Source organism: Buteo buteo, chromosome 10 (genome assembly GCF_964188355.1).
Source record: "Buteo buteo chromosome 10, bButBut1.hap1.1, whole genome shotgun sequence".
Lineage (NCBI taxonomy): Eukaryota > Metazoa > Chordata > Aves > Accipitriformes > Accipitridae > Buteo > Buteo buteo.
Genome location: NC_134180.1, coordinates 8515460 through 8530375, shown reverse-complemented (window position 1 = coordinate 8530375; position 14916 = coordinate 8515460). Strand labels below are relative to the sequence as shown.

Here is a 14916-nt window from a genome sequence, read left to right as displayed (position 1 = left end):
GAGGGAGATTTTGCACGGTGGCGGTGGAGGCGGAGGACAATGGGCTGAGGAGCAATGGTCGCGTGAAAAGGGATTTGTTCCGCTGTCAAGGACAGAAAGCTCTCCCTAAGAGCAGCGTTAGGAAACGAAGCCCACAAGGGAAGGAGAGGGGTAGGGAGCGGCAAGAGACAATGTACAGACAACGGCGACAGGGGGACAGCTGGGAAGGATCAATGCCGAGCCCTGATGGGCTCGCAGAGCACGAGTACCGGCCAAGGAAGCCTTCTCCAAATGTGCTCTGCCCTTCGAGGCATTTGCCCTGAGGAAGAGCAGGATGCCTCCGGGCAGGGCAAACCTTTCATCTGCGGCCATGGAGCCCCAGTGACCCTCGGACGAGGGGAAGCATCGCTGCTTGCCGGGTTATGCTGGGATACAGAGGAGAGCAGTTCTCCTACCGATTCGTGCCTTCTCCTATCGATTCATGCATTAATCCTACTGATTTGTGCCTGGGAGAAGCTGGTATCTCTGCAACACAAGCTCTCGGTCACCTTTGGTCAAAGGTAGCCCAGGGTGGAAAACACAAAAGGAGGCATGACGTAAAAATGAGGCAAATCTGGAGAGAGACTGAGAATTCATGCTTGGTGTTCAAAGTCGCCTAGCAAGATGCTTAAAGCACTTATGATGATGATTGAAGCCTTTTTTAGCTGGATTCATATTTCTAGCTCCATTTCACAAGTGAAGGAGCCAAGTCTCAGCTCTTTCTCCTGCATACAACCAAGGCCCATCATAGCTGGAGGAGGCACTAATGCAGGAGACCTGAACCGAAAACAGGATCTTATTCATGGGCATGGGAAACACTCTTACTGAAAACAGGTAGGTGCATGCAAGCACACAGTGCAATGTGAGAAAATAAATTGTTTGCATTGAACACAACATGGTTTCACCTCTGTATTGAGAAAAACACATACCACCTTCCTGAAAACTCAAATCTTTGTGGGAGAAAACACCACTTTCAGATAGCCAGCCTACAAAACATGGAGCACCTGAAGGTTCCCTGACAAGCTGAGGAAACTGGTCTTTTGTTAATAAGATCCCAGCAAAACAGATAAGCAAGAAGACAGAGTCAACTGATAGAAAACCCCCCAAATAAACAGAGACCGGTGCCACCAGCCCGATGCTGTGCCCCTGCTGCCAGCACAGCCCTGGCACAGCACAGCCTGCCCCACACCTTTCACAAAAGCTTCGGGATCTGGCTGTTCGTAAATATTTGAGGTGGGAAGCCAGGGATTACATAACCCCTCTCCTGGGCAACCAAGGTTTGATGATCTTAAAACAAACAAACAAACCTACCAAAAAAACCCACAACAAAAAACCAAACCTCAAACAGAGCTGCAATGAGATGCCTGCCGGTTTCACAGACACACGAGACAACCCGGGTGCATCCATTGACCCCAAGGACCCACAGCCCCAGGAGAAGATACCCAGGGCCCAGCTGGCTTCCTTCTGCCCAGGCAGGATTCCTTCCAGGTTAAAAGTATTGAGGAACAAAATTGGAGTTAGAGACTAGCATAACTGTGGCTATAGGCTTTCACACACACCTGCGTGGTGTTGGCCACATCAGGGAGCACCATTAGTCCCCCACATCTCTCCCTTCTGAAATCTCTTAGAAACACCCAGAAATTCAAATTTGTCATGAAAACACATTTATGGAAAAAAAAAAATATTATTTTGGGTCAACCCCAGTATTTCACCCTAATAAAATCCAAATATTTTCTCCCTACTTAAGCTATTCTTTACTCCTATTACAGAGGAGATGTTTTGTTAAATCACAGGTAGAGGCACAGTCCTCCAGCCCAGGCCCTCCGTCCCCATGCCAGTGCCAGCGTCCCCAGCCCACGTTTGCATCCACAGAGAGCAGGAGCCAGAGACAAAATGGAGCACAAAGGGACAAAGAGCATCTTGAGAAGAAAAATAGCTGGGACATGGGATGTATTGAGTACCCCTCCTTGGCTGCACACCACAGGGTTCACCAGAATTGGGGAACCATGAATCCAGACCCAAACCTCATTCAAACCATCGGGTCTCCCCCCCATGCAGCCAGAAGCGGGACTTGCACCCCTGTGGGCAGAAGAGGAGACCAAGCCTCACCCCCAAAGTCCCCTTCGCCCCCTCCAAGGCAGAGGGTGTTTCGGGGACCCCCGCCCACACCCCGAGGCAAGCGTGCAGGGTCAGAGTCAGAAACTGCCGCAGGTTTGGGTACATCGAGGCCACCCCACTGCTGCCAGCAGGAACGGGGGCAGCCAGCGGAGCTCAGCGTCCCCGGCTGCAGACAAATCCTGCCCACATGCTGGCCAGCCTTCGGCACAGCTAACATCCGAGACCACCACCCTCTCCGAAACTGGCTGGGGGTGACCGCAGCATGGGGTTTAGACCCTGCCGGAAAGTTCCCCGAGGAAGGACCAAGGAAGAAACCAAATTGTGGGCTCTCTTAAATCCACAGCTCGGAAAATCCCTCCCTGCGCCTGGCGGCTGCGAGCAGGTGAAGAACCGGCGAGGCGAGGGCTGGCGAGCCGGGGCAGGAGAGGACCCCAGCTGTCTCTCCAGCTGGTAGAGACAAAATTCTCATCAAACTGAAACAAACCCCCCTTTCTTTCCCTAGCCGATTTCTTTTCGGTGCCTTCATCAGGATTGCAAAGATCTGAAGCAGTTTGCCCAGCTCCAAGTGCCCCGTCAGGGGCTGATCAGGGAGCACTGTGTCACAGCGGGAGAAAGAAAAAGGAAAAAAAAAAAAATTTAAAATCATTGCAGGTCTGAAATAAGATGGCAGAAACCATGGAGGGTCCCAAGGATGCTCAGGTCCCAGGTCTGCCAGCACCAACCCGCAGCCTCCAGGGTCCCACTGCCAATGAGCAGGAGAAAGGGTGACCCCAAAGCCACCCCTGTCCCCACCACGGAGGGACAGATGACGCGTATATTCGGCTGCCTCACTCCCAAGCTGCCGAACGTCGCTCCCTTCCTGGCCTTTCTATGAAACATTAATTGTAAGACACAAATTTAATTAAGGGCAGGGGGAAGGGGCAAGATGCCAAATCTCCTCTCCACTCACTTTGGAAAGAGAGACCCCCGCAAGCAGCGCACAGGAGGATGGGAGACAGCAGAGATGGGGGCGAGGCATATTTTGCTTGCCTCACTTTTCCAGCTTGGATCCCACAGCAGCCTCCGTAACGCCTCTCATCACCTCATCCCGCTGCTTCCCCCCACTACTGGCATAACAAGGCAACTTACTAACAAAAAACAAAGGACCGCCGCCTGGTCCCAGCCTGGCAATACCCACCACAGCATCCCTGGTAGGGATAAGGCCAAATTCAGCCGCTCCAGAGCCACGCTCATCCCAGCCCACAAAGAGTCGGCACATTTCCTCCGGGAGCCGTGGGAAAGGGGATGAGGACAGGGGAGGGTTTGCTACGGGAGACAAGGTGCTGGGTGGGGTTGGAGAGCAGGCAAAAAGGATAGGAAGTGCTAGAAGATTGAGGAATGGGAAAAGAGAGTCCGGTGAGAGGGACATCATGCCTCAGAGGTGCCATGTGCTCTGCAACCCCATCCAGGCCAGCCTGGCCGTCCCCAGTGCCTGGCCAGCTGGAGAAACCCAAGTTAGCACCATTCTCTCCATAGGATGCCCTACAAGAAGGGAAAAGGACCTCCGGAGGGCATGTTGCACTGTAGCTGGGCTGACCCATGGCTCTCTGGAGGGACCGTTCTCTCCCATCAGCCACAAGAAGAGCAAAAAGTCCCATTTCTCCAGGCGAAAGAAGGCAAAGGACTCTGAATTGCCAGCACAAACCCCCCAGACCGTAGGAAATCTCCGGCCAGTGGGCTGCCTTAAAGCGTTCAGCATCAGCATCACCTTATTCATTCAATCCGTTTGGGATTATCCCCCTCGCAACCCTTCCGGGCTGGGGAAGCAGCGCCAGGGTTTGCAGCTAATTGCGCAATTACATTCATTACCCACGTTAAGCAAGATAAACAGCCACCATGCTTCAAACCTCTTCCCCCTCTCTCCTCCACGGCGGCAGCTGCCAGACGAGCCTCCAGCGGGTGAGAGGAGGCCGTGCTGCTCTGAGCCGGGCAGATCCCACCTTCCCCCTGGGCAGAGCCAGCCGCAGTCTGCTGGGACCACGCTGCTGGGGATTCAGGCTCATCCCCCATGTGAAGATGCTGGGTGTGATTTTAAAACCCAACACCAATAGGTTTCTTCACACGTGTTTTCTTTTGTGCGGGTTTGGAGCTTAGAAGGATTTTTATTTTTTTTTTTCCCCCTTCGCAGCCAGATGCGCCTCCTTGTTTTAATTCACGGAGACGGCACCCACACAACCCCACGACTCCGGGAGCAGGGGATTTCAGAGCCAAGCCGGAGGAGCTTTGCAACGGCGCAAAAGCTGGCAACGGCACAGAGCCGTCAAGCCGTGCGAAGACAGGGCGAGCATCACACAACTGCCTCCCTCGGCCGGGGAGCCCGGCACGACGGCGGTGGCTCGGGGGCCGCGGCCGCCCCTCCGCTGCCGGCGCCCACATGCCAGGCCTGCTCCGAGATGTGCTGGCCATCTGCTCCTGCCAGCCGGGGCTGGGGCCGGGGCTCTGCGCCGCGGCTGGGGACGTGCCAAGCCGTCCCGCCGTCACCACGCTCCCCAGCTGCGCCCCCCGTCACGACCGCACCGCTGTCAGGGCTCCCGGCCCCCAGAACCGGCCGGAGGGGTTTCTGCATGCCGCCGGCATCGCCCACGGTGGGACTTGGGGATGAGGATGTCCCCGCAACTCCAGGTCCTCCCTACTGCTCTGGCTCGGCTTGGCCTGTGCAAACCCACCGTGAAACACCCCTGGGCAAGTGGGGCTCAGCCATTCCCAGCCTGACGTGGATTTTAAGCCTCCAGAGCAGCCCACCACGTCCAGCACACCTCCCCACTTATGGCCAGGTTTGACATTGCCCCCCCCCCCCCCCGCCTCAAATCTGCCACCACAAAAAGCTCATCCCCCTGGTCACCAAAACGGGGGCCCCGCAGCCGGGGTGCGTCCCCAGGGCCGCTCTGCAGTCGGGGAGCCGGCCAGGGCGAAGCCTGAACCTTGTCATAGTTGAGACTTATCAGGTTTGGACAAGCGCCGGGGGCTGCTGCAGGATTCGGGATGTTCTGTAACGAATGTCCTCTGCCCCAAATAGATGTTGTCCCAGGGGCACGGGCTCGAGAGGTCTCTCCCCAGGAGCTGACCCCGCCAGCACTGGGGAAACTGGTCCAAGAGTGACCCCCAGCCCCCCAAGTGCCTGGCCAGCATCGCTGTCCAAACTGCCCATGGGTCCCAAGCCGCAGCTCTGGGCACCCCAAATTGATGCCAAGACCTGGCCCAGCATCCCTGGTCTTTAATCCGTTGCTCTCCAGGTCCTCTCCCAAGGTCTTCCTCTTTATGAAAGACAAAGAAATGCAAAACATGTGTTTTAATAAATGATTCCTCAATTTCTAGAGTCCGGCAAGTCAGATGCTTGCTTAAAACCGTCCGTAACACTTTCCATGGGTGTATTTATAACTAAAGGCATAACTCTGCCGTCTCACGCTCTGTCATTAACCCTCTGCAGCCTTGTTATAAATGCAGCTCAAACAGAGAGCGAAGATACGTGTCAGAAAATACTGCACCTACTCATCTCTGGTAAAACATCCCAACAGTCACCATCTGGAAAAGAAATCCTTTCTTCCAATTAAAAAAAAAAAACAAAACAAAAAAAAAACTAACAACACAAAAACACCAACACCACGACACTGGCAGGTAGGATCCCAACCTCTTCCCCGACACCCACAGCACTGGTGTTTCGCGCGTCGACAGCCCAATCCTCCGTGCCGACAGAGAGGCTGACGGAGCCCAGCTCTGCAGGCGCGACCACCGATGCCGCAGGGAGGATCGGCCGCTTTACACCATCACGCTGGGCAAGGAGTGTCAGTCACCCGCGATAATTAACCAGCTATCGGCTCGAGATAATTAGCTCAGTCCAAGAGCAGCAGCTCTTCCCCTGTGTGTTTCGCACTGAAAGACCCGATATCGGCATCGGCACGGCAGCAGAGGCAGGCACAGTGCTCCTGCACCCGGGGAAAACGCTCAGCCTGGAGACAGGACAGGCAGTTTGGGCAAAGAAAGAGGGGTTTTTGTTAAATACAGAGCCATGCGTAAAGCTCAGCAGAGCCCAAAGGGAACAGCTCTTTGGGACTCTGCTCTGCATCCTCGCTGTCCCCAGGTATGGGGTCGCAGCAGCAGCATGGCGGAGAGCCCTGCCAGGATGATGGAGGAACAGGGACATAGACCTGCAGCCCCATGCCAAAAAAAAAATAAAAAAATAAAATCAAGGGGACGACAATGTGATAGCAAGGGGCAGGCGGGTGCAGGAGGGGAAGAGGCCAGTAACGGTTCAGGGCTAAAACCATCACACCTTGGGGAAACCGCCTGCCGCAGAGCCCGCTCCCCAGCTCAGGCAAAAGTCACCAATGCAAACACAGCTGGGAAATAACCAGGATAAACGGTGCCACTGCCGGAGCCTAGGAAATATTTGTGACTTTTTTTGTTTTGTTCTTTTTTCTCTGCCATCATCCTTGTCCATCCCGACAGTGAGATGGGCACAGCAAGAAGCCAACGGCGGCACCAATTTCTTTCACGGCCAAGAGGCATAGGAGGAGGGTTTCAGGTTGGAGGCAGCTTCCAGAGCTCAGAAGCTGCAGTTAAATGCTCAGAGAGTAAAACCCACATGTGCTGCAAGCTGGAAAGGCATTTCTGCGGTAATATTCACCCCAATTTCCCCTTAACGCTCCGAACGGAGGCACTGATAAAGCAGAAAATGCGAATTAAAATGCATTGGAAACATATGGTAATCAGTAGCCAAATTTTTATGGACAAACAAGCAGTGCACCCAATCTCAACAAATTTTTGCCTAAAAAATAAAAAGCCCATAACGCAGCTCTCTCCTTTCCACTCTCGCGGCAGCTAATTCTTCCGCTCTTTCGTAAACATTTGAAAACAAGGTCACGCGCACAAATTCTGCTTTCAATTTGCCTTGTATCCATAGTGATTAAACTCAGACCCACAATATGGGACTTAAAGAAAAAAAACTTTAAAAAGGCCCGGAGCAGGGCTAGCCCCCGGCATGCTCACCAACCCACCGAAGGCCGGGACGAGAGCATCGCCGACGACCGTTTTTTCATATAACGGCAACCTGGGAATTAAATCACGGGGCTCCAGCAGCCATGCTATTGCCATAGCGAGGGATCCGGCCCCCCCATCTACACCATCCTCAAGAAACAACCAGCCCGGAGGCAACACAAATTTAACGGCTCCAAAAGCCAGCCAGGGAGTAGAGTCCGGCAGGGACAGCAAGAGTGGGATGAGCAGGAAAAAACGAAAGCAGCTGCAGGAGAGGAAAGACTCAACAGCCTTCTCCCCATTCCCACTGGAAAGGTTTTTCTTTAAAAAAAGAAAAACAATTTTCTCATTGTCTTTCCCCCCCCCAAGCCCCACACTTGCCAAAGGGGAAGAGTCAGGGCTGGAAGCTTTAACCACCTACATTCAGATTTCCTGCTCTGTCACAGCCCCAAGCACAGGCAAAGCCTCCGGCGTGCAATTGCAAATGCTCCGAATTCAGCGGGGCCTTCCCTGGTCCCTGCCGAGTGCCTCAGTTTCCCTGGTCAAGCAGGGGGAGCAATAGCATTGCCCTGCCTGTGGGAATATTAGGAAAATAGCCCCATCCAGGACCAGGTCAGGGAGGATATAACATTCCTCTTGCAGACGCTCAGTAGGAAAATAAAGCTAGAGGAGACAGGAAAACGCTTGGCCCCGTCCCTCCACAGCCCCGGGGTTACCAGGGGTCTCGCAGGCTCCCAGCAAAAGGCTCCTAAATTCCCAAGGCGCAACCCGAGCACAACGAAACCCCTCTACAAAGGGGAGAACCGAGGGGCGACAAGGCTGCGGGGAAGAAGCGCGACTCGCCACGCAGCAACCGTAAGGCTGACGCCTTTCGGGACACACGGGGCAGGGGAAAGCAGGGAGCTGCGGGGGGACGCCAAGCCCCCCGACCCTCTCTGTGTTTTTGGCAGGGCACCGGGGCTTTGCGGGAGGTGGGAGTGGAGCGAGGGGGGGGCTCACCGGAGGGTCAGGAGGACACTTACTTCTCGTAGTCCAGCTTGCAGTAGAGCTTCTTGTCGCGGTAGAAGCAGGTGGTCTGCAGGGGCTCCTTGCAGGACGCGCACTGGACGCACTGCTCATGCCACAGGCTGTCGTTCAAGCGCAGCAGGAACCGGTCCGAAATAACTCGCTGGCACCCTTCGCACACCGACTTGGGGGTCGCGGCTCTGCCTGCGGGAAAGGACCCGGGGGCAGGGGTGGGTGGAGGGAGACGTGGATGGGGAGACGGGACCGGCCGAGGGATGGACAGAGGATCCCGCTGCTCTCGCTTTCCCCGTGTAGGTTGGAGGGGCCGGGGGTGTGCGGGGTGCTGCGCTGGGATTCGGGGGGCATCTGTGCCATAGGGGAGCTCCGGGGGGAGGACATCGCCCCCAATTTCGTTCCTCTTGGAAAGGCAGCGGCGGAGCCGCGGGTCGGAAAGAGGGCGATTGTTCGCAACCGGTATTAAAACGAAGAAAAAAAAAATAAAATAAATTTGTTATCGTTCGATAACGAAGGAAAGGCCTTCGTTGCGCTCGGGGCGAGTAGGGGGGGGGCACGCACGATTGAATGCGATCGCGGAACGAAACGGGAGCGGGGAAGGCGGGCGCCGGGGGCGCTCCCCGGCCGAAGGGAGCGGCGCCGGGCAGGAACGAGCCGGGGGGAAAACTGCCCCCGGGCCCCCCAAACCCCCTGTGCCCATCGCTGGGGGCCAGCCCGGCCGTGCCCCACCCTGGGGTTGGGGGGGGGGGGTGTCCCCGGGAGGGCAAGCGGGGTGCCCCGACTTACCCAGCAGGGAGGAGAAGGGGGCCGCGGGGTCCAGGGCGCTCTGCAAACTCTCCTCCATCTTCAGCCCGTCCAGCATGGTGGGGAGCCGGACCGGGCGAGGGGTCCGCGCCGCCCGCCTGCCAAACACAGCCCGGACACGCCGCGCTCAGCCCGGCCCCGCAGCCCCCCGGCCGGGGCTTCCCCGCCCCGGCTGCCCGCCCGCTCCCGGGGCGCCCGGCTCCCTCCTCCCTCCCTGCCGCCGAGCGGGAGAACCCCCCCCCCACCCCGGACCCCCTGCTTCGGCTTCGCAGCCGCTGCCCCGGGGTGTCTGTGGGGGGCTCCCCAGCGTGTCCCCCCCACCAGCCCCGCGGCCCCGACGTGGCGACGCGGCCGGTGCCGGGGCCCCCCGCGGCAGCGGGACGGGAGGATGCGGGGCTGCCGTCGGCGGGGCTCGGCCGCTTACCTGGGGCGGCCCGGGCGACGCCTTCTTGCGGGGAACCGGCGGGACAAGCGTCCGCAGCCACCGCTCCGGGGGGGTCCTGCGGCGGCTCCTCTGCCTCCCCGGGCTGACCTCCCCCGGGTTCCCCGCCGCCGGAGCTGCCCGGGATGGGGAGAGAACCGCGGCGTCCCGGACGGCTCCGGAGCGGAGCGCACCAACCTGCGGGGAAGCGCCCGTCCGACTGCTGCCAAGGCACATTTCCTGGAGCTGATACCTCCCTGCCCGACCCCCACCCCCTGCCCTCCCCTCTCCACCCCACTCGAAATAAGTTTCCTCCCCGCTCTCCTGCCTGGCTACAGGCACCGGCCCCGCCACGCCTCGAGGGGCCGGCGGCCCTTCCCGGCTCCGGGGGGCACGGCCGGGCCGCCCCGCGGGGCGCCGGGGCAGCCCCGACTCCGCTCCCTGGTTGTTTGTTTTTTTTTTTTCTTCGAAAGCAAGCCAAAAAGAAGACAAGGAAAAAAAAAAACCAAACCACAAACAAACAACAACAAAAAAACCAAACAAGGTGGAGGGTGGTGCCCCGCCACCGCGGCTCTCCCGGTAGTGAAACCGGCTGGAAATCAGCTCCCCCTTCCAGGAGAAGCCCAGGCCGGCAGTTTTTTGGGGGAAAAGCCGGTTTCCAGCTCGGGGGAGGCAGCGGCCGGGGCGGGATGCGCTCCCAGGCGCTGCGCATCGCCCCGGGCGCCTCGCTCCCCGGTATTTAAGGAAAATGAGCGCTGGGAAGGGAGGGGAAAAAAAAAAAACAAAACAAAAACAAAACAACCCAAACCAAAACACCACCACCAAAGCCGGAGAGCTGTCCCGGAGGGCTCGTCGCCGGTAATCGCTGGCGCCGAGCAGGGCCCGGTCCGCTACGGGCGCCGGTACCGCGGAGCCGCGGGGGGAGGCGGCCCCGGGGAAGCGCCGCTCCGGCTCCGCCAAACCGCATCGGTTTCGGGGAGGGGAAACCCTCGGAGGAAAGATCCCGCCCGACCGGGGAAGCTGAAACTTGGAGCCTTCCCGCAGCCCCGGCGATTTCCCGTCCCGCCCGGCTCTCCCCTTTTCTCCTGCCTGGGGGCGGGGGGAATCGCTATTTTTCGGGGAATTTCACGGGCCCCGCAAGGCCCGGAGCCACGGCCGCGTACCTGCCGCTGCCGGAGGGGCCTGGGCAGCGGGGCCGCGGCTTCCACCGGCACGGAGGAGGGCTGGGTCCCCCCTCTCCGGCTGGGAAGAGGGGCGGGGGAACGGCTGCAGAGCTGCGAGGGACCCACTCCAGGCTCCTGGAAGACGGGAGGTTTTCAGGAGCCTCACCTCCTGTGCTCACCGGTGACCTTGGCACCAGGGGCAGGAGCGCTCCCAGCCTCTCCGTGGGTCATCCTCGTCACCAAGCGTTCCCCACGCCCAAATGACGTGGGTGATGCAGGGACCAAGGTCACGTCCTTTGGGAGCTCGTAGAAAGGAGAGAGGCCGCAGGTTAGCATGGGTGGATCATCACCGTGCCAAAATCCCATAGGGGAGGGAAACGGGGTCCTGGGATGGCCCCACTGTATCCCAATATAACTACACTGGGAGCTTGGGCATGAAAGCATTGGTACCATCGCACAGGTCAGCGTGGAACAGCTCCGATCCCTCACATCCAGGAAGGCAGAGCTGCAGCAGGGAGGCACTGGGCTCTGATGCCTCTGTCTTTGTCTCTCCTGAAGGTTTCTGAGCAGCTCCAGCCAAGTTTCTGGGTAGCCAGATCTACTGGAGCCCTATTGCAAAGACACCAGCCCGGCAAGGACTGCAGCATGACCAGGGGCTCCAGGCACCGCGTGCTGCTTTTCCTCCCTGTGCAAATCAGCACAGCCATCCCGTCTCATCCCACCACAGCTGCAGAGCTGTGCAGGGCGGTAGATTTTCCTTACACAGCCAGGGGTCAACCCCACGGGGTGAGAATGCCATCCTTCAGCACTGCTAAAAACTGTGGCCCTATACAGGGCACCTTGCTTATATACTCAGACTGCCCATCCGATTTGGTCTGATCAGAGATGCAGGAACAGCTGGGAGGGAAGTCATTCCCCCCTGGACGTTATCACCCTGTGGTGTTCCCCCTCCTCTTCCTCTCCAGGCAAGGAGGGATCTGGAGATGGCCTTACCTTGCAGCTTTCATGCACAACTCCCAGCTCAGTCTATGAAGCATCAGGCTTGAGGGATGGGCCCCGTGCGTAGCACCAAGGGGGCTGCAGCAGGGTGTTTGCTGCCTGTGATTTACACACATCCACCAGCTCCCACACAGATGACAGGTACTGGAGCACACCCGGTCTCCTGCAAAGGATGGTCACCAGGTGAAGCAGTAAAATATGCAAGAAACACACTCCAAACCCCCTCACTCCCAAAGCACACTTTCACCTTGGGCAATGCCCTACAAAAGATTGGGGGGAGTTTTTCAGCCAGCTCACTGCAGCCTCTGAAGGCCAGGGTTTCCATGATTAGCTCACCCAGGGCTGAATTAGGTGCAGCAGCCCACAGCATCAGCAGCTAAAGAGAATTAAACCAGAGGAGAAGCAGGACTAGGCTTTCTCCTTCTAACTGTAGGGTCTGCAGGCAGCCAAGTGTTACAAAAACTGGGTGGTCTGGGAAAAACAGCATTAAACAGAAGCTGCATACCAAATTAACAAGCCCACAGCATTGGAAGAAGGGCTGCATATCTCCCCCAGCCATCTCCCCATTGGGGTTGCCCAGCTCTCATGTTTTGTGCCAAGGAGCTTGAGTGGACCAGCAGGCCCCCACCTCTCACTGCTGGAAGGAGATCAACAGCACTCGGCTCCAAGAGTGGGTAGCCACAGTCACAGCAACAGACATAGCTCCAGACAGCAGGGAGCCAGATCCCTCCTCCAATATCACCTTAACTCTGCCCAGCGAAGCAGACGCAGAACCATGGAGGATCAGGGAGGGCTGGACCCAGAAGCAGGCCCACAGGAGACCGAGGAAGAGGGTGGGTTTGAGTTGTGCTTCCCTACACACGCTCCAGCCACCTCCCTTGGGACAGGAGTCACTGGGCCACCCAGCCAGCATCATCAGGGTGCCTTTAATGCCTGAAGCCAGCTCAACCCAGAAGACAAAGCCCTGCCCACCACCCAGAGACATCCCTCTATACCGCTTACCCCTATAAAGAACACACCACGCTCTCCTTTTTGCCACCCTCACAGCCCTTTATAGGCATCAGCTGCTGCACACCCAGCTGGGCTGATCAGCCCTGGTGGACAGGCAAGCCAGAAACCAGCCCACAGCCACAATGCTGTCAAATATCCCTGGGGTGACAAAATCCTCTCCCTTTACCGCTGAAATCCCCCCAACCAAGCCTGTCTCAGGTACAGCTAATTGCCCAGAGGGCACAGGGAGAGAGATGAGAGAGGTATGGGATGGCAGCACTGGCCTTGTCTAGGTGTAGGTTGGTCCTTGTCCACTAATTCTGACAAACACCTGGGGATTTATCAGGGTTTCTCTGTCTTTGTATCAAGCTTTCCACCACAATGTACTTTGCCATGAAATAAAAGCCATCATCCCCTGAAAGAGGATACACACGCTGCTTCCCACTGCCACTATCAGCTCTGGGGGGCGCCACGTGCCTCCTCATTAGTGTCTTTCCTCCTCTTCCTCCTCCCTGTGTCCTCTGGTGCTCCAGGAGGTACCAAGTCAGCACAGCCTCCCCAGCTTCCCACCTGGGCCTTTGATGGGACAGCGGAGAGCTGGGAGGGACAGAAAGGGGATGAGCAGAGAAGCCAGGCAGCAAAGAGAGCATCTCAGGGGAGCTCAGGTGTGATGGTGAAGGTGGTCCAGGGCCCAGCCCAGACAAGAGGTCCTCAACAAAAAGCCAGTGGTGGTGGCACTCAGCTCAGAGTCACACCGTTGGGGTCTGAAAGTCATCCCAGGCCTATAGGACATGCCCTTGAATCACTAAATTCAGCAGGGAGCTCAGAGCTGAACTGAATGCAAACCAGCTCAAACCTTTATAGCTTGGGGTTTATTTTCTTCTATTCCCAATCCAGAACCACTGTTGTTGAACTTCAGCAGAAACGGAAGCAGCCACTACAGAACCCAAACAAAGACAGGGCAGGAAAACACACCTGCTTGATTTCTGAGTGAGAAACAACTCCAGCTTAGCGCAAGCAATGGAGATTAAGGGGTTTTTCATTTTCCAAGGTCCTCATCGTAAGTGGCTAAACCCACTATTTTTTGAAGTCCCCCCCCATGGTGCACTACAGAGTGAGCAGCTCAGAATTAACAAATGCTTTGAAACATTTGGCCTGTGCACTAAAATAAAGCTTGTCCATGGTGGGGGGACCTGCTGCTAGTTCAGAAAGCTCATGAGATGTGATGCGTGGTAGGAAAGACAATATGACACTTTGCCTTGGGCCAGTCATTCCCAGAGCCTGTTATTTATCATTCCTAGAGCAAAGGAAAAAATGTCAGAGCTTAAGCTGAGGCTAGGAGGGTTTATCATGGGGAAACCAATGACTGGATCTTCAGACAAAGTGGTGGCAGGACCCAGCAACTGGAATCCAGCAAGAGCAAAATTCAGGAGATAGGAGGAGCCAGGTTTCAGAAGGAAGGGTGGGTAGCTGGACCCTGTTACACTCGAATTGTGGAGGTGCCATCATGACATATGTCTGCAAGGGAAAATGACCACATCGGAAGGGACTTAAACTTCGGTATTTCTTGATTTTTGAGTTCTTCAGTGCTATTTATGAATTCTTTGTGCAGCTACAACCCCACACAAGCTGGGGCTGAATGTATGTGCAAGGACAGAAATTTTCTTTGGCTTATCCATGATTGCGATTGCTACTGTTTTATGAAAATTAGGTTTTCACAGGGCTGCAGATTGGGTAAGCTCCAGCCATGCCAAGCTGCTGTTCTGCAGCAATTCCTCCTGAAGGAAAACCACACCAGTAAGTTATTACTAACTGCTGTGGGATTTGCTCCTCAGGGTGTCCGTAGAGACTCCCCACCACGTTTTGCGAGGCTAGGGGAAGCACTGCTCTTGGGCAGCGTTTTGACACCGTTGTAGAGAAGCCCACAACATGAATGAGGAATCTGAGGGTTAGGACCAAATTCAGGAGATTACATTAAACCTCGGGTCCTCAATGATTACAGAGAGCGCCATACTCTGTGTCTCATGGTCTCACTGCCCTACCAGACACAGGGTGGGGGAGTGTGTGGTGGGCTATGCATTAAGCAGATGATCAAACACACAAAATTTTCAAAAAACCCACCAGTCATCTGGAGAAAGAGGACAAGCCCAGCTTGAAGTGCAACCTGGAGACCTTGTGGCCCAGAACCCAGAGACCACCTTTACCCAGCGTCTTGAGGAAGACTGCCAAGAGTAGGGGTATCCAGGAGCCACAAATGCCCACTTTGAGATTTCCTGCCCCAGTCTCGGTTATTGTATTCCATCACTTCCAACTTCAAGGCAGTGGTCTGGATTTGCTCACAGGCAGTGGACCGAGATCAGCATCAAGACA

The 14916-nt window shown here is 56.5% G+C and overlaps 2 protein-coding genes across 2 annotated transcripts in view; one reads left to right on the top strand and one right to left on the bottom strand.

The window, feature by feature from the left end:
* LMX1A (LIM homeobox transcription factor 1 alpha) overlaps window positions 1–9659 on the bottom strand; it is a 45689-nt gene extending 36030 nt beyond the window's left edge. The window contains exons 1-3 of the mRNA XM_075038486.1: window positions 9398–9659; window positions 8956–9071; window positions 8172–8358 (exon numbers count right to left, since the gene is read on the bottom strand). Of these exons, the coding sequence (XP_074894587.1) occupies window positions 8172–8358; window positions 8956–9031 (263 nt within the window). The 5' untranslated portion in view covers window positions 9032–9071; window positions 9398–9659. The remainder of the gene's footprint in view (window positions 1–8171; window positions 8359–8955; window positions 9072–9397) is intronic.
* The window catches only part of LOC142035872 (14 kDa phosphohistidine phosphatase-like), a 381702-nt gene that overhangs the window by 282269 nt on the left and 84517 nt on the right, over window positions 1–14916 (top strand). The gene's annotated exons all lie outside the window — the stretch shown is intronic.